The 25,454-nt window shown below is 38.9% G+C and overlaps 1 protein-coding gene across 2 annotated transcripts in view; it reads left to right on the top strand.

Moving 5' to 3' along the window:
• The window catches only part of LOC116431804 (uncharacterized), a 151,098-nt gene extending 125,972 nt beyond the window's left edge, over nt 1-25,126 (top strand). For both annotated transcript variants that reach the window (XM_031987693.2, XM_076365875.1), the window contains 2 exons: nt 16,778-17,055; nt 18,990-25,126. In XM_031987693.2, the coding sequence (XP_031843553.2) occupies nt 16,778-17,055; nt 18,990-23,333 (4,622 nt within the window). In that variant the 3' untranslated portion in view covers nt 23,334-25,126. The remainder of the gene's footprint in view (nt 1-16,777; nt 17,056-18,989) is intronic.
• Nucleotides 25,127-25,454: the final 328 nt, after the last annotated feature.

The following is a 25,454-nucleotide window of genomic DNA, read 5'->3' as shown; positions in this document are numbered from 1 at the left end:
AAATCATCGAGCTCAGTCTTGCTTTCTCTCTTTCTCGGTCCCTTTTCTTTGCACTTCTCTGCTTTCAAGATTCCTCCGCACCCTCCAGTTTCGAGAAAGCTCGTTTAACCCTTTGACGAAGATTCATTAACCCCTTGCTCTATGATTTATTTTTCACCTGTGATAGATGACAAGTGTTTTATTGTCAGTGTTTTATTAGAAAAAGAGGAACATTTTATGTGTATTGTCTGTGTACATTCAATTATTACCCTACAACACAACAATTGATAACGAAAGAATAATATTTCATTCGAATTCGCAAGAATTGAGTAATATTTATGTCCATTAACCCTTTGCACTTTACACAAAAGAGGAAAATTCTATGTGTATTCTATATCTACGTTTGCTCTAGAATATATTATTAACACGTTGAATGCCGTGGGGGTCACCGGTGACCTTTACCAAATCGAATTACTATAGTTCATTCAATTAAACGTTGTTACATGTTCATTACATGTTACGAACATGTAATAATAATGTAATTCAATGAAATGATGTAATACTATATTTTTCCCATTTTGTGTATTTTGCTCTGTGAAATCGGGCGGTGTTCAATGTGTTAATAACGGAGGAAGACTCTTTAAAGTATAGAAAACTTGCAACATATAAAATAAAAAATACGTATAAATTATACATCGAATGCTTAAAGGATAGAAGATAAAGGAATTATACACTGATCTCTTGCTGTTCGAGTAATTAAATCATTCGTTTGCAACTTAGTATTCGTCAGTACAAAGTTCATCAACCTAGTTTAATTCCACCAGAGTTTTTTGACACTCGTCTCCGAAGGGTCAACTCTTGTGCAACGAATGCCGGGGCACTTTGACCCAGTGGTGACCGTGCTTGTGTTTGACCATTTATTGATTTGATTTCTGTGAATACATAAGATGTCCCATTTTGATCTATGTATGCCATTATTTCTGGAACTATTCATTGCCTGAAGAATGCCTCGAATCTTTTGTGTTTCGAAGAGCCAATTGTTTGATTCGTTTTGTTGTCAGGTGACTTGCTGCATCGATTGATGGAAAAGAGGTGATTATATTTGAAATGGTGGTAGTGACTTTTGTGTCAGCTACACGCGTTCATCTACAGACGAACTGAATGCACCGGGTTATTGCACCCTCGAAGTAGAAGATTGTATTTAATAACCCCTTGCCTTATAATAACGTGCCAGGCGCGTGGTGATTTTAATCAGAATTTAACCCTTAGCACTCCAGATGGTTTTGTAATCTATCAGTAACTGCAACTAATTTATATAGTATCTCTAACGAAAATGAATAAATTGATAAATTGATTGAAAATGATAAATTTGGATGTGTGGAAAATCTAATAATTTTAGGGTAGTTTCTTTGATTCATTAAAATATTCAATATTAAACTGTTGCAATATTGGAGCCTACAAAGTTCAAAGTGTTAATAAGCATAAATATTACTCGATTTTCTTGAATTCAAATTAATTATTATTCTTCCGTCATTAATTATTATACTTTAGGGCAGACACGAACATGGACTATACCTAGAATTTTTCTCTTCTCAATAAATTATTAATGACGAAGTTATATATCGATCACAATTGAGGAATAAGTTACACGGCGAGGGATTAAATGAAACTATTTGTTTCCAAGATCATCACGAATCTATTCGGTGCTTCGAAGACATCAATAATCACAGAACAAAACGGCAAAAACTATGTTCACTGTTAGTTGCAGCGTTAAAGATAATCCGTTGCCCCCAAAGTACGGCTGTTAATCCCGAGCGGCGTCGCATCCTAATTAATTCCGCGAATAGTCGAGGCTGAGAAGTGGAAAATCCCTCTGGCCGACAGAATATTTACGCGCGGGTGCGTCTCCGGCCGGGTTATACGATACCGGCGAGACTTAACGTCGTAAGTCTCAATGACACATCCCGCTTTAACCTCCCTTCCGAGGATACATGCATATTCCGCGGCCAGGCGAGTATGATGGACACCAAAGCTCCTGTGGGGCGGGTGTCGGGAGTCGTTTATGACGCGTGCAGCGACAATATTTGGCGTTCGAATCAGCCGCTGGCCAGAGCTTTTGCTTGAAATGAAAATAGTCAGAGACGAGTGTGTAATTACTCGGACGAAAATAACGGGGAAAGTTTATTTGAAATGCTCCCGCGAGCTCTGATAACGCGAGCAAATAATAAATACGCGTACAAAGGAGTTTCAATGGCCTGCGTTTAGGTGATATGATTAAATAATCGTTTGAGTACCAGAGGCTTTTTAAAAAACACGGTTGAAAAAAACGAACAGCGCAATAGCGCTTTCTGATTATTTAGATCTTTCCTTTTATCCTGTATTTGAGAAAAGCCAAGCAGCGCTATAGCGCTCCTTTTATTTCATGTCGAGAGAAGCCAAGCAGCGCGACAGCGCTTGTCTTAACACATAGGCGACTGCCTAAAAAGAACTATAACTACAATCTCCTCCATTATCTTCAATTGAATTCATTCAGTAAATTCGGTTAAAAACGGTGTTTTGTAAAAACAAGAAACGTATTTCATGAATTGCAAATAATCCTAGTTCAAGATTTACTAAATCACAAAAGAAAAACAGAAGAAAAGGTAATACGTTGCTAAGTGAATAGTGGGAGATTTCCCCATTCGGTTGGCTAAGTGTTAATCTATGTTAATACTATTATATATTTATTTATAATAGATAACAATGAAATATAAAATGTATTACTTGGATTATTCACGTACGAAACAAGTAGCGATGCGATGTACATGCGTCTGAAAAGTTGTGCGCGTTTCGCCAGATTGTGAGTGGAACTCGAACGGATAAAGGTGATAAAGGTGAATTAGGTGAGAATAGTATACACCTGACCTTCTATTTACGCGAAAATCCGTTCCACGCGGGTTCGTTTCACGCGAACGAAAATCTTGTTTTATAAACTGATAATAGCAAAATAGTTTGCTTTGATCTGTGGCTAATCAAATACATTGATTGCTGAATTGATCTAGAAATCTTCATCACGAGTTTCACTCGTCATTGTACGGCAAGGGGTTAATTAATTCCTAAACTGAAATTTAAACCAATTCAAATCTCAATAAATCCACATTTCTAGTTTCTCTAATAAAATGTTCAAAAGTCAGTTCAAGTGCTCTTGAACTTCTTTCGCAGAAGTTTGCATTATTAGTCACGCTGCCACTCTCGAGTCTACTTACCGAGAGTACTTAACATGATTATTGGTCTTTACATTGACACATTGCTATCACTTCTATTTTGATTTACCTTTTTCCTTACTGCTTCTCCTGTCTTCTATTTTTTACCGTCCTCTGAACAAGCCGCCCTATTGCAAAAAACATTTAATACCTACCTTTCCAAATGTCTTATTTGTCCATAAACCTGTTCGCATATTTTTCATCGTGTTAACGATAATGATGAAGATTACAGTAAAAAGTGAATTGAGAACAAGTAGCGAATAGCAGTTTGTTTCTTTGAATCATAGGCTTTAAACGTAGCAACATACTATTTCACTGTCATCATTGTTGCAACTCTTGCAGCGTACTTCTGATCGTACGTGCACATAATTGAATGATATAATTACGAATGATATCACGATCGACTGACTCGAGATTCGCGTCGAGAGTTAGATAAGCCGTTCACAGGCCAAACAGTGATTAACTCCACTTTCAATCTTCTTTTCGAGTTTCAGTGCCAACCGGTGCTCAATTTTGCACAGTGAACAGAATTTTCCTTGATGATCAGACTTAACGATCGATGATAGTAACGGAACAGTTACATTGACTTTTTTCTGAACTCTTTCCTAATAACAGGTAATGTTTCAGAATGATTTTCTGCCGATTGAGAAACATTTTTATACATCTTTCGAGGTTATTAATTTAGTTTTCGCTTGAAGACTACGAAAGCATTTACAAACGCAGTGACAATTTTTAATTTCATTTAAGAGGTCTTAATTAACTCGTTTCTCACTTGTTTTCTGTTCACTAGTTATAAAATGATCTTTCGCGCGATATAGATTGACAGAAACATTATTTCAGTGCTATTAATAGGTTTTTAACCCTTTGCACTTGAGTGAGAGGCGCCATCTGATTTGACGAGCAACATAAAATTCGGTGTTCAGTATCAAATCTGATGTAATGTAATTAGACGTGAGGTGTGAAATAGTTGTATTCCCTGATTCGTGTGTTACATATAGTGAAATATTTGATCGATGTTTCATTAGAAAACTTTGAATATATGTAACGAGGAAGCTTTCGAGTGCAAAGTTAATGTTACCGCGTTCTGGGAGCAATAATTTCGTATACTTTGTCGGCAAAATGCGTTTAGGCAATGCAGTGTAGAAATAATCTAACGATATAAAGAAGAAAACTATTTCGATTGAATTACTCGAACAGCAAGAGACCAACGCGTAGTTTCCTATCTTTCTATTGTTTAAGCAATTGATATATAATTTAGCTTCGTCCCTCGAGGGTTTTGTATATTTCGGAATCTTCGTTCGTAAAGGGTTGATACTTCGACTGCCATGTCACCGAAATTTTGGCGACATATTTTTCACGTAAACTTGAACATGAATTTTCTTGCTGACTTATCGAACGAACTAAGTTTTATTGGATGTATGAGATATAAGGAAGATAGAGCAGTTATTACGAAGAATCTTGACTCTTTAGTTTCTGCTTAATGAAGAAAATTATTTCGACTGCACATGAGTTTTGATAAGTGTTCACTCGGCAATCGAAGTGTTAACGGTTCGAGTCTCAAGCGACAAAATGGCGCTTCTCCGTTACACTGCCTAAAAGTGGCAGTCTATCGGTTCATAGAATCAGATGAAGCTTATTTATTTCTTTTCCTAAATATTCATTTTCATTTTTATTACATGCCAAAAACTAAAAAAATGTAACGATCGCACTATTTAAAATTTGTTTCTATAAAAATAGAAAAGCGTCATTCAATTTCTAAGTCGAAAGGAAAGAAGCGCGATCGCTTGGCAGTTTTCGACCGGGTTTTTGCAAAAATCCCTGGGACTCAAACAGTTAACACACGTTGACTGCCACTAAAGCATCAGCGTTTTATGTGTCACTTATCCTTTTTATAGCAAAGATACAAAGCAAAAATTATTAATCCTTTGATATGAGAATTCTTATGTTACCCTATCATCTAGTTATTTACGTTACGGAAAATTTGTATTCGAAATCAATTATTTTCCAAGTCATAATTATTCTCTTGTAATTTGAAAGCTCCGGTCATCATTGACCGCTGTGGCAGTCAAAGTGTTAAAGAGGAAAAAGAATACGGTTGCGGTGCACACAAGTGCAGCACGTATCTCGAAAGTTGCGTGGATCGATCGTTCCAATGAATTCGCGTTGGTGGTAAAGGAAGGTTAGAATTAGGAACGGGTTAAGACACAACGTTCTCCGCGTGGGTTGCCCTTTTTTTGGCATCCCTTAAGCCTGTTTCTATCCGGATGGGTTCTAGAAACGTCGGCCGCGTGGCAACTGCGGCATCGAGGCCCGAGCCGCGTACGGCTGATTCAGTATTAATATTATTGGCGTCGAGATACACGGCGACGCGCATAATTATAGATCCAAGGGAATTCCGAAGGAACTCACTTAATTTCGTGTTGGCCGGAAAGTCTTCTCGTTTCCTTCCTGTTCGCGACATTCGTTGTGTGTCGCTGAGCGCGAGCGAATGTTATAATTAAACGAATCGTTGAATAAACGACCAGGTAAACGGATGTATGCATTAATAAATAAATAAGTGAACGAACGAATGAGTAGACGAGCATGAGACGATGATAGAAAATTTGCATGGAACGATATACGTATATTTTGCTAATGTTTGATTTCACGAGCGAATAAATGAACACGAAAGAATGGTAGGATTGTAGGATTTCTGTTGTGCATATTTTACTGTTTTATTCAATCGATTCGAACTCGTGTTTCAATAATCTAAAAATTCTATAAAGCTTTCTGGAAACTGCAGTATCTCCAGGGTGATTTTTCGAATTCGATAGGGAATTCGGTATGCAATGGTAAAAGGTAAATGAGTTAATATTTGTATTTACAGCTCATTTGCATTGCACGTAACACCTGCGTGCCAAATACTCTGTTGAAGAATTAATTGTATTCGCGAATTAAGTCAAGTTAATTTCTTCTTTCTCTCTATTAATTATACAATTTAAATTATGTAGTGTCAAATGATTATTAAACGTATTTGTATTTTTAGATTTCCAGTCTTTTTAAATATTCGTTACCGTCGTTCTCATTTGTTTCTTATTAATTAAAATTCTAGCTATCTTGGGGAACGGACGAATTGTTTCGCGTGTTTTGTTGTGAAATTCAATCGGAACGCCATAGAACGGATTGGGAACGCATTCTAATTAAAAGTGTTACGCCATTGGCAACGACGCACTTGTACGCGAAATTCATTCGGTTTTGTTCGATGACGAGGGAAAATGTTATTGAATGACAATTTTGTTTGTTCTTAAAGAATTGTATGCTCTACATTTGCATAAAGTATCCCTTGGTATATTACTGAACTAGCTGTTGCTATATTAATGATAATCCTTGGCCTCGCGACATTTTTCGTATCTTCGAAAATTAACACGGCAACGAATCTTCTTTCAGGTTTATATATAATTAAATAATAATTAAATAATAATTTGAGATTCTTTATCTTTATATATAGTACAGAAATGAACTTGGTGCCATTTTAGAATAAGTCTACCATCTGTTTATGAAATTGTGCGTTTTTCAATCATCGATGTACTCGTTATCATGATGATTTTGTTGCACCTCTGAAGTAGAAATAAAAAATTCCAAAGTGAAGAAATGATTGAGCTCGAGTGGAATTTATAATTGATTAAGTAATAAACCGAATTAATCTCTATACCTTACACTTACCGTTTTTAAATAAAAACAATTACACATACGAATGTAATTGGAGAAACTTGATTAAAATTATTTATATTTTGAGTGAATTATATGTTATGTTATAATATAATATAAATTGTAATATAAAGTAATATAAATATATTATATTATACAATTACATTATATATTATATAAATTATATTATATTATGCAATTAGAGTAAGTTAGGTATATTTCAAGTATGTTTACAAACAGAAAATTTTAAAACATTGTCTATTGTATAATACTTTATCAGATATATTTTTTATCAAGCTACAGTTCGTTAATATAACTCCCAACAAAGTATATACTGCACTTAGCTTTAGAAGTCATCACGAATTAACGACGAATATTTCGAGGATCGAAAGATGTACGATTCTGTTGTAAATTTGTTTTAACACTAAAACTACCAGACAGTTCAAAATGACCCATTCCTGATTTCTTCATTTCACAATTATCAAAAAGATAACAGACCTTTCTCTGAGAAATGATTAAAGACAGATTTAGCAATACGCAAACTGAATTGTAAATCATTTAAAGTTTCAATAGATGCACTCTTGAAGTTTCTATAGAGGAATTTCAGAAAATCAATTCAACTGTTGGATAGTTTTAGTGTTAATAAAACCCAGAGTTACATATAATATTTAATAATATTTCTTCTGCCTGCAATTTCTTCCTCTTTCAACAAACGAACAATTCTATTAACACGTTAAGTGCCCAGCTTGATTTGCTTGGCGTTCCGTTCGGGCCCAGACGCGGCCGTCACCCCTGACAGACGAGCCGAAATATCGGCTTGAGGACCGGAGTTTTCTCAATGTTATAATAATAATTCCCGAATATTAGGTTCAAAGATGGCAAAGAATTTAACACAAAAAGTTAGCACCTTTTGCAATGAATGTAAAAGCAAACCACACCTCTGTTTACCCCGTTTTAATAAACTACATTAACATTTTTTAAATATTATATACTTTTTTTTTTTTCAAACCTTGACTGAACAAAAACCGATGTCGCCTAAGCAAAATATTTAGTCTCACATCAGTGCGCAAGGACCGACACGCGCGGTCGTGTAATATGAACCTGAAGTCCGCGGCCGGTTCCTGCCTGAACGGAAAGTCTGACGCCGGTCCCTAGGGACCGGCGTGGCGTTTAACGTGTTAAGAAAATCGTATATTGAAACTATATAGAAACTGTGATTCGACTATATCGTTGAAACTCTTCAAAATATGAAAACCTATAACGTCCCCAATATTCCGTATAATTAAGAAACTTCTTTCGTCCTCGTAATCTACGCTGTCAACGAGAATTTTCTAATTAAACTAAAGTACAACGCTAATTCCCGTGGCATCAATGTGTGTAGTATAATATTATAAATAGACAGTAGTGTATACGTTAGAACATATGGGCTGCGATTCGAAGTGAATTGAAAAACTATTTGCCAATAAATGAGATTGATGAATCTATCGGCGGCGTTTCAATTAATATCAGACCTGTAGTTCGAAAAATCGCATTCGCATTTAAAGCGTCCCGCCTCCCTTCTCGCATCCCGATCATCATTGCATTTTCATGAGCATGATTGAACCGGTCATTCGAGCAAATACTTTTTCATTCCGATCCGTCAAATTACAGTTCACCGCGGACGTAATGTTCCATCGGCTTTAATCGTTTTGCTTTACGGCCATTAATTGCATCGTTTAATTTGTAGTTTGTACATGTTTCAACGGTAGATTTGTTGCTGGATTTTTCTGTGCACGCCCCTTACGTTAATCATTGAACAAGAAAACTTCATCATCGATCGTGTTCCTTCATTCATATGGCATATAGCAAATAAGATTGCATTGTAATAGTTATTACAGAGATAAGAAGAGTTCACTGACGTTTATGTAAATCCGGCTTTGTTGCGAGTGTTATAACCAGACTGTGGAACTTTGTTTATTTATATAATACTTACAGGAATATTCAGTAGTTTCGTGAAATGACGATACGCTATTGTTTCGTGTTAACTGAAAAATGGAGTGGAGCATGCATTGGACTTGATTAAACCCTTTGTGGACGAATGTCGACGCTTTTGATGAGATGAAATGTTCATCTTTGAAATACTAGGTTGCAAATGAATGACTTAATTACTGGAAAAGCGGGAGATCAGTGTATAACTTCCTTTTTCCTATTGTTTAACCCTTTGCACTCGAGAGGTGACTCTCAGTCACCATTTGATTTGATATAACAAAATTACAAAGTGTTATATATAATATTAAGTTCTGTAGAATGCATCAATATGTGAAATACTTATATAAAATAGTTTTGTTTCTTAAGTTACTTATATTTTCTAATTAGTTCGTTTCAAATAGTGTCGTCTATGTCTCATCGGAAAATGTCGAATGTTTCTAGTGAAAAGTTTCCGAGTGCAAATGGTTAAGCGTTCGATGTATAATTCACCTTCGTATATTGCAAGTTTTCTGTACTGTTACTAACAATACAGTACAGTTACTAAAAATACACAAAATAGGAAAAATATAATATTAAATCATTTGATTGAATTGCATTATTATTATGACATGTTCACCTAGCTGAATGTTATCGCATTAGGTAGTATTATTTATAATATAGAAATGTTTCCAGATAATCAACGTTTAATTGAATCAACTAAAGTAATTCGATTTGGTAGGGGTCACAGGTGACCCTTACGGCATTCAACGTGTTAATATTATATTCTAGAGCAAACGTAGATATGGAATACACATAGAATTCTCCTCTTTTTCTAATAAACTATTACTGACAAAGTTGTTGTATTTATCTCACAGGTGAAAAGTAAATCACAGGGCAAGAGGTTAATGAACCTTCGTCCGCAAAGGGTTAAATGTTGCATTTCACAATCGTTTTGAAAATATGTGGAATAATTGCTCGAAGAATGTTCGAAGTTATGAGTAGATTATTGACAGTAATAACAGCTATGTGAACGGTTTACACTAATCATATCGGCATTGTACATACCTATTCCTAATTGGTCAAATAACTGGCTATAAAATGTAAACAAATTCGATGAGAATTTATTCTTAATGGGAATCTAGGCAAAAGGAGCACGAAAATTGGATTACTAATTGAGTCGCTCAGAAGCTAACGCGGTTAAATCCATTTTTCGATGTTTTCTGATTTTTGTCAATTTTACTTACTCACTTTCACTCACTTTCAGAATATATTAAAATTCGTTAGAAATGTAATTCGATTTAATTTAAAATAGAATTACTAATATTAATTGATTAAGATTAAAGATTTTAACGATTTCCCGGCACATTAGAATCATTAACAGGAAAAACAAATGTTCAATTTCGATAGTTGCAGATCACAACAATTTTGATTTTATAGAAAGGTTCTCAATTTACTTAGAAAAGTTTCAACAACGATCTGTCCGGGAACTTTTGAACGCCATTATTGGGTATCAAAGTCATGGGATCTCGTTCGGTTGTCTATCATTGTCTCGCGGATTTGGCGCATTAGCCGTATATTCCTGAGCCAACCTAAAACCTCTGCTGCGAGAAGATAGGGGTGTGCCGTCGGAGAACCCACCCTTTGCGGGTCAACGATGGGTCAATCACCTAGGGAGTGGTGCAATCGCTGCAGCGAAATTCATGGAACACCGGTTGCTCGTCTTTAACCCTAGCAGAGCAGTCATTTTCGACGACTTTATAGACAATTACGTCCAAGTTCATTCAACTCGCTCACGTTCATCGACTTTTTCATATACAGGTCGTTTTTTTACCACTTACCACCAATAATTCATCAAATCAAAATCAAATAAAAATTCATCGACTTTTGCTCTAAGGTATAATCATTGATAACAAAGGAATAATATGTAATTTGCATTCAAACGAATTGAATCATGTTTATGTTTGTTAAATTTTATTTGAAATCTTCACGAGTCTGACACTATATGATCTCTGTATGAATAAATCTCTATATGAACAAATCAATTGAAAATATAGTGAGATCTTTTTCTATATGCTTACTTGAGGTGTTGAATTTTATGGGAATCATCGGTAATTTCCTCCTCTTCATTCGATTAAACGATGATTATTTGAAAACATTTGTATATTATAAATATTACTACCTAATACGGTAACATTCAGCTAGATCGAGGAGCAATAATAATGCAATTCAATCGAATGATTGAATATTACGTGTTCTCCATTCTGTGCACTTTGCTTTATAAAATTCTGCTGCATTCAATGAGTTGATCTTTTCACGAACGATATTGTCTGTTGTCAGCCGTAATTACAGGATTTTTCGTCTATCGTTTAATCGCAAGTCTTACATTAATGTAACATTTTCAATATATATAACACAAATCTAAAGTAAAATTAAAAAATCGAATTTCTTGTTGTTTTTCGTAAGTTACAAATGTTGTCTTTCTCTCAATTTTCAAATTGAATCTTCTCCATGAAAGGATTGTAGTTTCTAACACGAATTAAAACGAGAATCATTTGTTCTCGTCTTTATACGAAATGATCAGTTTCCAGGCTATTTCAGGTACATTCTGTCGATGTTATAGCTTCCGTTCATTGCTTCCTTATCGTCCCGCTTTATTCATTCCCGTTTCTTTGCCAGATGACTGCATCGCTTTACATTTCCCGACAATGTCCGCTGACGAGTACTTACGGCAGAAGAAATCGCCTTAGATTGCAGTAGAACCTCGATTATCCGACTCGATGGGACGTATAACAGCCGAGAACACAACTGAAATTATGAAAAACCGAAGTAATTCACAACTATTATTCAATATATCAGTTCTCCGCAATTGTTTCACGATAAAAGTCAAATGAAATGAAGTTCATTTATTCGCGTTCACCTATCTGGTAGCTCTAGTGTTAAAATCTTCACCGCGAGTCTCTCTCATTATTATAATACAAGTATAATTTTCCTTTCGTCGCAAAGAAAAGGAACAATTACTCATTATTTCGCCTTACAATCTTTGCATCACACTACTATCAACTTAGTTACATTATAAAACATTTTCATTTCACATCTTTATCTTGTTATCTCATACGTTACGATTGTTTCCTAGTCATTCAGAAGTGTCAGTCACCAGTGACACATCGCTTAACCTAAAACACCTGCAAGTACCACAAGCTTCCTATGCACCCCAACAACAACCAAAAACTCAACACATTTCTACCAGCTCACTAAATTCCTCTCCACTCATCCGTGTCACTGTACATTCTCCAGTAAGTAGCCTCGCAATACTTCCGGTAACCGTTAAGATACCAGTTCCGCCTGTCTAACATCCCTTCAGCCTCGACACTGCTCATCCCTCCACCGTAGCGCAGGGTGCGCGTGACATTGTGCAGGGGCCAGGACCAATCGCAGGAGCAGCGTTCCTGTCGGAGATGAGGTGCGACTGTTGCTATACGGTGCGCGGGGTCGGCACAGGTGGGTGGTGGCGGCAGGGCCGTCGAGAGGAAGGGGTGCTTCGGGGGTTCCCTCTAGACTAGATCGATAATGCATCTCTTGGCGGGCGTAGTTCCTCTTAGTCGGCGGCGATCGCTCCTGCGTCAGGGCCAGACCGCACAGAGACGTGATCCTGCCGCCTCCTCTCTCGTTTCCACCTGGCACCCGTGTGAGTACCACCTACTCGCAGCTTTCCAAGCTACCGTGCAAAAGAGCACCCGCGGAACACCGTGTTTCCGCTGCGGAACGAGTTTCCGAACCTCGCTAGCTCCGTCGCGACTCTCCTCTCGCTGCCGATCGTTCGTAACATATTCTCTCTCTCTCTCTCTCTCTCTCTCTCTCTCTCTCTCTCTCTCTCTCTCTCTCTCTCTCTCTCTCTCTCTCTCTCTCTCTCTCTCTCTCTCTCTCTCTCTCTCTCGCGAGTTCGCCGCGTGTCCCCCCTTTTTCTCCTTTTTCCCCTTTTTTCCTCTCGTTTTTACGTCTCGCCTGCGCTTTTTCCGCGTCGAACGAGCAAGCCGATCCCAGCAGACGACGGACAACCGATTTCACCGGTGTGTGCGTTCTCGCAATTCTGTCGACTGGTTTTTAATCGGTCCGCTCGCGTTTTCTCCGCTTTTTCCGCGGGGTCTCCCTCCGAGGATCCCCGGTTCACCAGTCGATCGGTTTCCTCGAGCCTGCACTGCCCAGCCGCGCATCCTTACGCGGACCGCGCCCGCACCCCGATCGAAACACTTCGGTTGCTTCCTTTTCCTTCCGACATCTTCCCTGTTCTTGTCAGGAGCGAGCGGAGTGCGCTAAGTTTGCTCGTTTCGGACGACGGAGCTAAGATTGCTGATGTGCTAGCTTGCGCGCGAGGTTTTCCTGGGGTTTTGTGTCGTTTTTCCTCGCGAACTGTGCAGCTTTTCATTGAGCCCGCGGGCATGCTTTTCGAAAACGTTTCGCACGTGTGTTTCCTCTGTTTCGCGGAGTAGGTGTGATTCTCTTCGTTTTCTGCGGATTTTTGTTCCTCGCTTGGGAATTTGAAACTGGATGGAAAGTGTGCTTCGAGTGCGTTCGTGTAAGTAATTTTGTTACTAGGAAATGTGCATATTTGAGGGTCAACGGATTTCGTTTTGGATTTTTCGCGTGTGGAATCGTTTGCTAGTGGCTGTGATTCTACTTTGGAAGTGTATAGTAATTCTTGATGAGGTCATTGAAAAACCAAAAATGGCGACGACGTCGCAATTCGTTGTAGAGATTTTTACGAAATTGTGCTCGTCCTATGAGGAACATTGTGTCATTTTCAGTCATTTTCGGGGAGGAATGAAATTATCGCTTGTAGCAGTGTTCCTTGAAAATAGCAATTTCTTTAAATATGGCAATCGTCTGAACTGAGAAAATCGATTTTCTTGCTTTTGTATTTTCGAACTTGGAGGATATTTCAAGAGTTTCCCTGTTTTGACTGTTTTAGATTCACTTGTTTCATATTTCAAAACAGGTTTATATCTCAGGGATATAATTTCGAGATATCACGAGCGAATTCGGAGGATCGACAGTGTCAGACGAAAATTCTCCCATATGTCCTGAAACGATCGTCCTATACTTCAAACTTGGCAGACATGTTCAATAGGTGTCCCTCTGTCGTTTAACGCAGAACTAAGTTGACGTTGCCAATTGATTTTTGTTAGTTAAAAAGAAAATCGTTTTTCATCACAAATTACTTGTTCATTTGCAACTAACAATGCACGTACCGATCAAAAATATTCTGACATTTTTCATTTTCGCAAACTAGTTTCTATGATAAATATAAAATACTACAAAACTAGTTTGCGAAAATGAAAAATTTCAGAACATTTTTTATCAGTATGTGCATTGTTAGCTGCAATTGTTTCTATGATAAATATAAAATACTACAGAACAAGTTTCTTTTTTATGTTAGCATCATCGTAACTTGATAGACAACGATCGTCTCTGCGCGAAGTACGATTCAGAGTGTCCTTTGAGAATTAGTAAACGATAAGAAACTATCCGAACATCAGATTCGATGATTCATTGAGTAATTTTATCATATTTTCCGTTAAAAACATCGTGGAACCCGTCGTCGGTTCCATTTCTGTCGCAGCTTCATCCAAATAATCTCGTTACAGAGATTTGTGTTTACTTTTGAAGAATTACGTGACTCGAGAAGCTTTATTCGCTTATTATGACTGAGAGAAGCCATTTCGTTTAAAGTCGTAAGTTCTAACATACAATTAACTTAATGAAACAAGGTCTTATGCGCTTCGGACAACTGCACATTGAAAAATCATATTTCTTATTAATCCTTTGCACTCGAGAGATGACTGATAATTGAAGAATCTTGTCTACATCTAATTGAAAAGTGTTGAATATTTCAAGTGAAAAACTTTCGAGTGTAACGGATTAATCCTATAAAAAAGCAAATGTTCGCGAAATACTCGAATCATCAAAATTATCATCATTCTCCGTACTTTCTAAATCAAGTTAATTCCTCGAAGATAAAATTCTCTATATTTTACTTCAAATTTCGAAATCGAATGTATCTTCAAAAATCTCTTATTGTGCGCGCAATAAAATCAAATAACTAAGTGTTCACTCGTCAAATACAGGCGAAATGCACTTAAAATATATCCTAACGAAAAAACTAAAATGAAACGAAGAAGAATCACCTGTTTGTCGAAAAAAAATAAATAATCTATCGTTGAACACGTAGCACCATTTCTAGTTTCAAGATGACATGACGTGTATACTCATCAAACGCAGTCAACACGTTCCGTGTCGGATCGTTTTTGTAAGACGAGTTTTTTCTTACAATTAAATAAAATCAAATAAACGCAGTATACATGATATTAAGATGCCTATATTTGACTCTACAATAAATTTTTAAAAAGTCCTTCCTTTTTCAATGAGAATTAATTTTCAATGAATTGAAAATAATTGCTCTACTATCTTTCTTATATCTCATACATCGAGTAAAACTTAGTTTGTTCGATCAGTCACCAAGAAAATGATTTTTTCAGTTTAATCGTTATTCTTCGATTGAATTTTGGGCATTTCCTATAGTTAATTTTATATTCGTTACTGGAAACGTGTTAATTGGTTAAGGGAAAATAAAAATGTCAATTGACGTGAAAGTTGGTTCTTCCTCGAGGCTGGAAATTCATTCATTAACGATTCAAAATGTCCCTGAACTACGGTGCGCAACAATGGCGCGCGTGAGGAAGGTCAGTGCGAACGTGGACAGTGACGTAGCGTGCGGAAGACGGAGCTTCGACTCTCGCGTTGCTATTGACGCGTTTGAATCGTTAATAGCATGAAAACGAAGCTGCGACTGCTATTTCGTAATTCTTATTTTAGCTTGTAGTACCACCCCTTAAAATATCGGTTACGTATTGTTGAACACCCTGTATATAGAAATGAAAAAGGTTCAGGTTACGTGATTAGATAAGATAAATTGTTACGTGAATTTATTATGAAAAAATCGTACTAAAAATGAAATGTTTGCAAATTAAATATTACAGTATGTAACGTAGCAGAATATAATATGGTAATGTAATTTTTCAAATAAACTTTGATAATTATCAAGATAGGTAGAAAGACTTGAAAAAGAAAATATTCGTCACACTACGTCGGACATATCTATTAACCCCTTGGTGTATTATTTGCTTTCTCTACTAAGCTCGTGTAATATTTTATTATCGACAGTTTGATAGAAATATAACAAAATTGTCCTTCTACTTAAAGTCGAAATTTCATTTGAGTGTTGTTAAGCCTTCGCGCTCGACAATAGTTTTCATTAGAAATATTCATTACTTTCTGACTAAATATTAACGATATCTCTCGCAATTAACACACTTAATTATCGTATATAAATTCAGGGATAGAACTATTTTATTTCGATGTTTTATCTGTTGATACGTTACAGAAGGATTACTATTAAATTGAGTTGAATTTTTGTCAAATTTGTCAAATGTTGATTATTGTTAAATTAATCTAGAAATCTTCATCACGAGTCTCATTCGTCATTGTATGGCAAGAAATTAAATGGTTCTATATACTCTTATTATCGTTATTATTGTTGTTGCTGTTGTTGCTGCTGTCGATTGTTCTTCATAATTATTTTTATTATTAAAATTATTGAATCTTACACCACAATAAAAAAACGTAGATCAAGGATTACAAAAATCAGTTACTTTATGTAGACTTCAATAAGTATTCTTTCCTATCCGATAATAGAAAAGATGTAATAATAAGAAAGAGTAGAGAATAATGAAAAAATGTGAAAAATCAATTTATAATAACATTATGACGATTATATAATGATAAGTGATCTCCGATTAAATGCATTAAATATTCAATTTCAACTGAAAATAAAATCTAATTAACATACTTCTCTTTACGCTTTGCAGAACCTCTTCAGCATGCGCTGATTCCTGAAGCAGATAATGTAGCGGACAGTGAGGATTCGGAAGACGAGTGGAACTACTACCGCGTTGATCCGAACAAAGAGAAGGACACCGCGACGCCCGACGACGAACAACCACAAGAAGCGAAGAACGAGGAGGAAATTGAAACCCAGGAGGTTCCTGTTGAAAGCAACGATTTGAAAATCCAGTCCCAAGACCTAGGCGAGGAGATTAAATGCGAAATTCCGAAGGAAGAATCGCCTGAGCTTATTGACACAGAGGTACATTGTTGTCCTTTTCTCTTTATTCTCATATATATTTGTCATATTATTTAACCCAGAAAATTATTCTTTGTAAGATGTTAACAAATGTATCGTGTTGCAGGTCTGAAACAGTATGGAACATAGAAATATTGAGGTCTGTCCGGAAAGTATCCAACCTTATCATATGAAAAGGAAAACAATGAATATACAACAGTTGCCTTAATCTTGTTCAAAGTACTCTTATTAACGCTTTACCTACCTTGAAATTACTTGATAATTGTTAATAAAAATTAGTAGTTAATGGTTAGGGATATATGAATTTTCTAGTGACCACAACAACTGGAATTTCTGAATTAACGTTTTGTAAAACATAGACTAGTCATTTCTGTTGAAATTGTTATTTATGAAAAGGTTCTTGAAGTTTTAAGATAGATGATTTTGAATTAGAATTGTGGAATACATTCATGGGCTTCCGGTAGGTAAAGTGTTATGATCTCACAGTTACACAACTTTGCTTCTATTTTTTTTAAACGAAACTGCAATATCTTATTTTGAGATCGCTGTCGGATGTCCTGTCTCGTTTCTCGTAGTCGCCTGTGGTTTATAACCTTTTACTCATAGTGGTTTTCCCGTTTTGGGAAAACATAGAAATGATTAGGGATTATCTAAACTATAAAGAGACTAATAGATCTAATGGAGCTAGGTAGTGTTTGTTTTACCGAAAAAGTCTGCAGGAATATAGTAAAATGTGTTAGCACTTTTCATTGCAAATTTAGTAGTAATATATGTGATACTTATTATGGTTAGATACTTTTCGGGCAGACATTTTACAGGAATAAATATCATATCATAAATAAAGTATTATCTCTACAAATGTTTAATTGAATGTGCTGAATTTCTGTAGGAAAGAATTTCTTTGAATATTTTTTGCCAAGGGTGTGTAGTACCTACCTGAAAACAAAATTAATTTTGATTTAATGAATAAAGTAAAAATGTTGCTTAAAGCTGTCATAAAAGAATGCGTGATAATATCTACAGAAAATTATTTAACTTATCTATCTCCGAGAAATATGTTAATCAGTTCCAATTTTAATGCGTAGTTTTTGTTATTCGAGTTAATAATTATATTAATATATCATGAAATGAATATGAATATTTATATATATATATAAATGGTTTTGACCGACTATAACCAAGTTAGTGCGTTACTTTCATATTCCACGTTTTTACAAACAGCACACACGTCGTTTTTAAACAAAAATTGCCCCGATAATTAAAATCCTTCTTCGATACTTGTAACAAACTGAATTCAGTGAACTCTATTACAAAGGAATATAAAATCGATAGTGATATTGTAAGTTCAAATTATTTTAATCATTTTTATATGAACTTACTAACCTTTGTTAACCTCTTACATCTTAAAAGGGCTTTGAAGTATATCACATTCCTTTAATTAATACTTATGAAATATAATTAGATTTAAACAATTTTTAATTTAATCAAATCATCATATTCATTTGAATAATCTTGAAAAAGGCATATAGCATAAAAGCGAAAGTAAAAAGTAATAATAAAATAATTCAGGGTGTAAATGGTTAAAAAGGTTTTTTTATAGAGATTGGAAATCAACAAGGAATATATCATTATTAGACATACATATAATATCTGTGCAATTCCCGTAATATTTATATGAAATTGATAACAGATATTTAAAGAATGCTATTTGAAATCAGTATTGAATTTTCGTGTTCTATATTTCCCAAAGAAAACGAACATTGACTCTCAATATTTTACTTCTACAAAACCAACTTCTTCTATACTTCTATTTCTGTTACTATTCATAAATACATTTTCTGCATTCAATTCCTGAAGTATCGTTCTTTCTTGAGATAATACACAAATGTTCCAACACAATCCAAGAATATTCACAAAAAATCAATTTCTGTCCACAGATTAGCGCAGAGCATAAAGAAGAGGATCACCAAGAGGAGAAACCTTTCGTGGAAGAAAAGGAAAAGTCGAAAGACATGGATTTTCAGCTGAACCCTGACGCAGCCGAGTTCGTCCCAGTCTCGCCTCAGTTTGCAGGGGCCCGGTTAAATCTTATGGACTACCCTATCTCTGGCTCGCCCTTGAAGCAAGTCCCCCAAATGGATGACATCCAAGTGCCCAGCCAAAGCGAGTTCGAGGAAGAAGTATGCCAGCGACCTAGGGAAGTCGAGTCCGAGGACAAAGAATATCAAAATGGTATACACCTGCAGTGCAACGACGTCACTGACTTTATGGCCGAACGGCAGAAGAACATCGGCTTCTCAGGGAACCTAGACGACTCGGAGATCTCATCAACGAAAGCGGAGTTCGGCGACGAGTCGTCGGCCAGCTTCCTAACAACCACCGAGTTCCACAGAACCGGGATATCAGCGGTGGACGAATCGTTTTCAAGTTCAGAGCGCGACTACGACATAGCCAAAGACCCCATGGCCATGTCCTTCACTCCCAGCGACTTCGAGGCAGCGTTCGACAAGGGCGTCGACCTGAACGCAGTGCACAATCTTAGCAACACTGACCTGGACGACAAGAACGGTAGCATAGAAGAGGAGGACGAGGAGCAAGGTCTCGCAGTACAGTCGCCAGAATTGCACCCTGAACTCACGACCCTGGTTTCGCCAGAAGCCGAGCAACCGTCGCACACGCCAGCCTTCCCCGGAGAGCCCGCGGACCTCGTGAACTTGTCTTCGCAGCAAGAAGAGAGCGAAGCCACTTTCATCGAGCACCCGGATAAGCCAAAGTCACCGTTCCAGTTCTTGAACATGCAGTCGGAGTCTTCTCAGATGGAGCAACAAGCAGCCACAAGACCCGAACATTCTCCTCTGACAGAGAATTATTCTGCAGAGTTCGAGTCGGACAAGGAAGCCGTGTCCGTCGACAACGAGCAGCCTCTATCGCCTTCTAGCGCCGACATCGACGAAACCAAACCCATCGATGAAACCAGCGAGGATGCTTTGCTCCCAGGAAGCGAATTCCAGAAAGAAACCAGCAGCATTAAAGAGACAGGCACACCTTCCTCGTTGTCACCTGAACCTGACATTATGGCTAGTGACGTCGTAGCACCAACAGAGAGTGCTGAACCACTTTTCGAACCTCTTCAATCCACGCTAAAACCTGACGCTACGGAATTCACACCTGGACAATACGCCGTGCAAACAAATGTAGAATCTAGCGATGTTTCTCAACCCATGGAATCTAGAGATCTTTGCCAGTCACCTGTCGCAAAATCGGATGCCTGTTCAGCTTCTCCCGTGGAAGAAGTTGATGTTCGACCATCTTCTCCCATGGAAAAAGTTGATATCCGTTCATTTTCTCCTGAGAAAATACTAGACACCTCTGAACAGCCAGCAATAGAGACACACGACGTTTGCGAGTCTTCTCCCCCAAAAATTAATGACATTTGTGAACCGTCTCTGGTAGAAGAAAATGCTATTTGTGAATTGTCTTCGTTCAAAGATGATGTCTGCGAGTCGTCTCCGTTTAAAGATGATGTCTGTAAGTCGCCTGCGTTCAAAGATGATGTCTGTGAGTCGTCTGCATTCAAAGATGATGTCTGTAAGTCGCCTGCGTTCAAAGATGATGTCTGTGAGTCGTCTGCATTCAAAGATGATGTCTGTAAGTCGCCTGCGTTCAAAGATGATGTCTGTGAGTCGCCTGCGTTCAAAGATGATGTCTGTAAGTCGCCTGCGTTCAAAGATGATGATGTCTGTGAGTCGTCTGCGTTCAAAGTTGATGTCTGTGAGTCGTCTGCGTTCAAAGATGATGTCTGTGAGTCGTCTCCGTTCAAAGGTGATGTTCGCGAATTGTTTCCGTTGAAAGATAATTTCTGTGAATGGTCTTTAATTGTAAAGACTCGTACTTACGATCCCTTTGCGGAAAAAGCAGACGACCTTCTGGAGCCATCGTTAATTGACACAAGTGATGTTCGCATATCGTCTCCGGTGAAAGAGGATGATGTCCGTCCATCGTCTCCAGTGAAAGAGGATGATGTCCGTCCATCGTCTCCAGTGAAGGAAGATGATATTCGCCCATCGTCTCCAATGAAAGAGGATGTGCTATCACCAACGAAAGAAGATGATGTCCGTGTGTTATCACCAACGAAAGAAGATGATGTCCGTGTGTTATCACCAACGAAAGAGGTTGATGTCGGTGTGTTATCATCAACAAAAGAGGATGATGTCCGCGTATTATCGCCAACGAAAGAGGATGATGTCCGCGTGTTATCGTCAACGAAAGAGGATGATGTCCGCATGTTATCGCCAACGAAAGAGGATGATGTCCGCGTGTTATCGCCAACGAAAGAGGATGATGTCCGCGTGTTATCGCCAACGAAAGAGGATGATATCCGTGTACTGTCGCCAACAAAAGAGGATGATATCCGTGTACTGTCGCCAACAAAACAGGATGATATCCGTGTACTGTCGCCGACGAAAGAGGACGATGTCCGTGCATCTTCTCCAGTGATAGAGGATAATATTCGCGTATCGTCCCCTGTCAAAGATATTTACCAACCGCATACAGTCGAGAACGTCGATGTACACGAACCAGCAGCTCAACAATTGGATGAAGACGTACATCTCATCGAAGAAAAACCTGTCGAACAAGCACCATCCCCTCAACCGACCCAGAATAATCTATTAGACTTCGCCGAAGACCAAGAAATCAGCGTGAAGAAAGAAATCGAGATGGAACCGACACCACCACCATCTCCGGCGATCGTTGAAGAGAAGCTACTAGACCTTGATGTCATGGTTTGTCCCATGAAGAAAACTCCTGAGCCAAAGGAAGAGCTTCCGGTAGAGACTGAGATTCCCGAAGTCAAAGCGCAAGAAATAAAACAAGCGAAGGAAGCCGCACTCTGCCTATCCGAGTCCATGCAAGAATTCACCGGGCTGGAATGCCAGCTGCAGCCCAAGCCAGACGAAGCTCCAGTAAGCAGCTCTGTTCCAGAGTTTCCACAAGAAACTCCAAAAGAAGAGCAAGTCATGGAGACGGAGACCATAAAGCCAGAGAAGCCTCTAGAGCCCGCTGTCGAAGAGATATGCAAGATTCAACAGGAAGAGAAGCTCGAAGTTTCGGAAGCCAAGGAAACGGGAAAGACTCCCGAGGTCGTGGAAACTAAAACTTCAGACATCGTCGCAACCGCAACAGCAGCGGCCGCCGTGGTCGTAGGAGCAGCAGTAGTAGCAGCCTCGACGACCCCAAGCAAAGCGAAAGCGAAGCCCGCGGCGAAGCCGACGAAAGCCACAGCTACCCCTAAAGCAGGTCAGAAGTCGAACCCGACATCCCCCTCGAAGACGATGAGCTCCGCAACGCGAACGTCGACCGCGACGGCAAAGAAGCCGACGGCCACCACGCCGTCGCGCCCCAAAGACTTGGATGCCCCGAAGAAGGCGTCGCTCTCCAGCACAACGAGCAGCAAAGCAGCAGCAGCCAAGCCTGCGAAAACAAGCAGCGCGACATCCACAACGAAACCCGCCGCGAAGCCGACCGCCGCCGCGAAACCGAAGCCCGCCGCGACCACTCCGAAACCGGCTCCCAGCGACAAGAAACCCACAGCGAACGGCGACGTGAAGCAGCTGAGCAAGCCGGCCGCCGCGGCCGCCAAACCATCCGCCGTGAAGGCGTCACCGGCGACGACCAAGGCCGCGCTAACAACGAAGACCTCGACCACGCGAGCGGTCACCTCCACGACGACAACGAAGACGAGGCCAGCGTCCGCCGCCACGGCCGCCAAGCCCAACACGACCACCAAGACCAGCAGCAGCACCACGACGACCGCGAAGACCAGCAATAGCACCGCAACCACCACGACAACCGCAACCAGCAGCGCGAGACCGAAATCAGCGCCGACCGCTGGGAACGCGACGAAGCCCCGCACCGCCGCCAACAAACCCATCATCGACAAGCAGGTGAAGGAGACAGCGAACAAACAGATCTCCATGGCGCGAAGCACCGCTACCAAGACCAGCCGCTCGTCCGTTGGCACCACGACAACTACAACGACCAAGCGAGTGTCGTCAACGACAAAGACCACCACCGCCTCGTCGCCGGTGAAGAAGGTCACCGCTGTGTCGAAAGTGACGGGCAAGCTGTCCGTCGGCAAGACCCAAGAGAAGGGCAAAGTAGTGCAGAACGGCGTGTCCGAGAAGATCGAGATGACGGGGATCATCGACGACGTGCCGAAGAAAGACTTATCGCCGGTGGTAACGCCGAACGACAACCAGCTGATCATGAGCTCCGATTGAATGCCAGGTGCGGACCACGTCCAGGCTCGATCCTTAGCTTTATGTCGATCGGTAACGTCGCGCACCGGGAATGTCGTTCTTTCTTTACGAGGAGGGAGGCTGGAGGAAACATCCGCTGAAGTAGCTTATTAGGGAACATATAACGAAAACCGGAACCGGAGTTTTTACTAATAACTAATAGCGTAAAGTATAAAAGATAATATATTAATGTGTACATGTACCGATGATGTGACGAATCCGTTTATCTGTATCGGCGCGGAGAGGACAGAGTGGATGAGTGGGGCGAATGTTGATCGAAAGAGTGGGAGGGAGAGAAAGAGAGGGTGTACGTGTGTGTGTGTGTGTGTTATCCCGAGTGAGTGACTATTGGAGAGCTAGAGAGAGAGAGAATGGAGAGAGCATATCCTTTAAAACAGAAAAAAAGAAAAATAAACAAAATATATGCTATCGCTTCTGACTGCTTCAGTCGTGTTGGAAAAAGAATGATGTCTCGCTGGAAGAGGAAGAGAATTTAAAGAGAGAGAGAGAGAGAGAGAGAGAGAGAGAGAGAGAGTAACGTGGAACTGAGAGAAGATTAACAACGAGGAAGAGGATATCGGTTGTTTTGTAAATAAATCGAAACGCGTTTCCCAAGCGGTCTCTGAGATTAACCAGAGTACGTGGTGCTGCAACTGGCCTGTTAGATGCGAAACATGCGCGTACACGAGAGGATCAAAGAAAAAGGAGAAAACTAAGGGGCGAAGGAAAAAAAAAGATGCGTTACGAGAGAGGAGGACACAGGCGCAACCAACTAACCCGACGAGATATGAAATTCGAGATCCGAAGGAAGCGTTACGCGTCACACTTGACCGCACGAGTGTCGGTTTCTTAACATATTCTTACTTATTGTAAAACACGAAGCTGGACGGTCTTTTTATACTTTTTAATTTTATATGTCCATTATACTTGATAAATGATTAATCGTCGTAATCTTTATGAAGGAGAACTTATCTACATATTCTACGAATTGTACACGTCTAACTACACGAAGCAAAACACACATCTGTCACACAAGTGCGTATGTATACACGTAGATACACACTGTACGACCGCGTTGAGACACGCATACATACAACGTAGCATGCACCACACACACACACACACACACACACACACACACACACACACACACACACACACACACACACACACACACACACACACACACGAAAACCAACAGGTACCATATATTTATTTTTTTTTGTTTGTTCCTATTCCGAAGTTGAGTATACTACAAGAGAATATTATATACTTGTCATTCATTAATACCATTCTTATGTATTCTCTATCCATTTTATGTACAGCACTTTGATGAGTTAATGTGATACATATTATTAAATAAAAATTCGAACAAATAACGAAAACGAGAACGAGACGAGAACGGTTTCTGTGTCACGGCGCCGCAACGGACGTCGATCCAGAATTTTAAGCGTTTCCACCGTGTTCCAAGCGGATGTCGACGAAGAGGAGAGTGAGAGAGAACGAGAGAGAGAGAGAGAGAGAGAGAGAGAGAGAGAGAGAGAGAGAGAGAGAGAGAGAGAGAGAGAGAAGATTCGGAAGAGAGATCGAGGATTCCGGAAGAAACGGAACGTAGATGGATTATCATTGTCCCTTCCGCAAGTACACCATACCCCTACCGGACTATTTTTGTTGCCACTTTTACTGATGTGACTGATCATACATTTTAAAACAAGTATACAATCTTTACTGCCACTAAATAGTATGAATAAAGAAGTAAAAAGTGTTTTAAACAATTTATAATACTACCGCAGAAGTTTCTAATTTTGTTTTCTTTTTTTTTTATCTCAGTGCGTATGAGCGTGTCACTTTTTTTTATTATTATTTTTGTATTCGTCCATTGTATCGTTTTAATACGTAAAGTTTGTCCTTTTTTCTTTCGATTCTTCTTTATTCGTGTAAATTATCCTGTTCATTTGAAACTGTTATATGTGAAAGTATGTTTTTTTTTTAATTCAGTGGAACCCTATTTGTGGTTTCTCAAAATTTTTAACGCTAGATTTACGGGACGAGTAAATTTCATTCATATTGAATTTTATAAACATTATTTGTAAATGTTTGGGT

The sequence above is a fragment of the Nomia melanderi genome, chromosome 3 (genome assembly GCF_051020985.1).
Source record: "Nomia melanderi isolate GNS246 chromosome 3, iyNomMela1, whole genome shotgun sequence".
In the NCBI taxonomy this organism is placed as follows: Eukaryota; Metazoa; Arthropoda; class Insecta; order Hymenoptera; family Halictidae; genus Nomia; species Nomia melanderi.
This window is presented reverse-complemented; position numbering and strand designations above follow the sequence as displayed.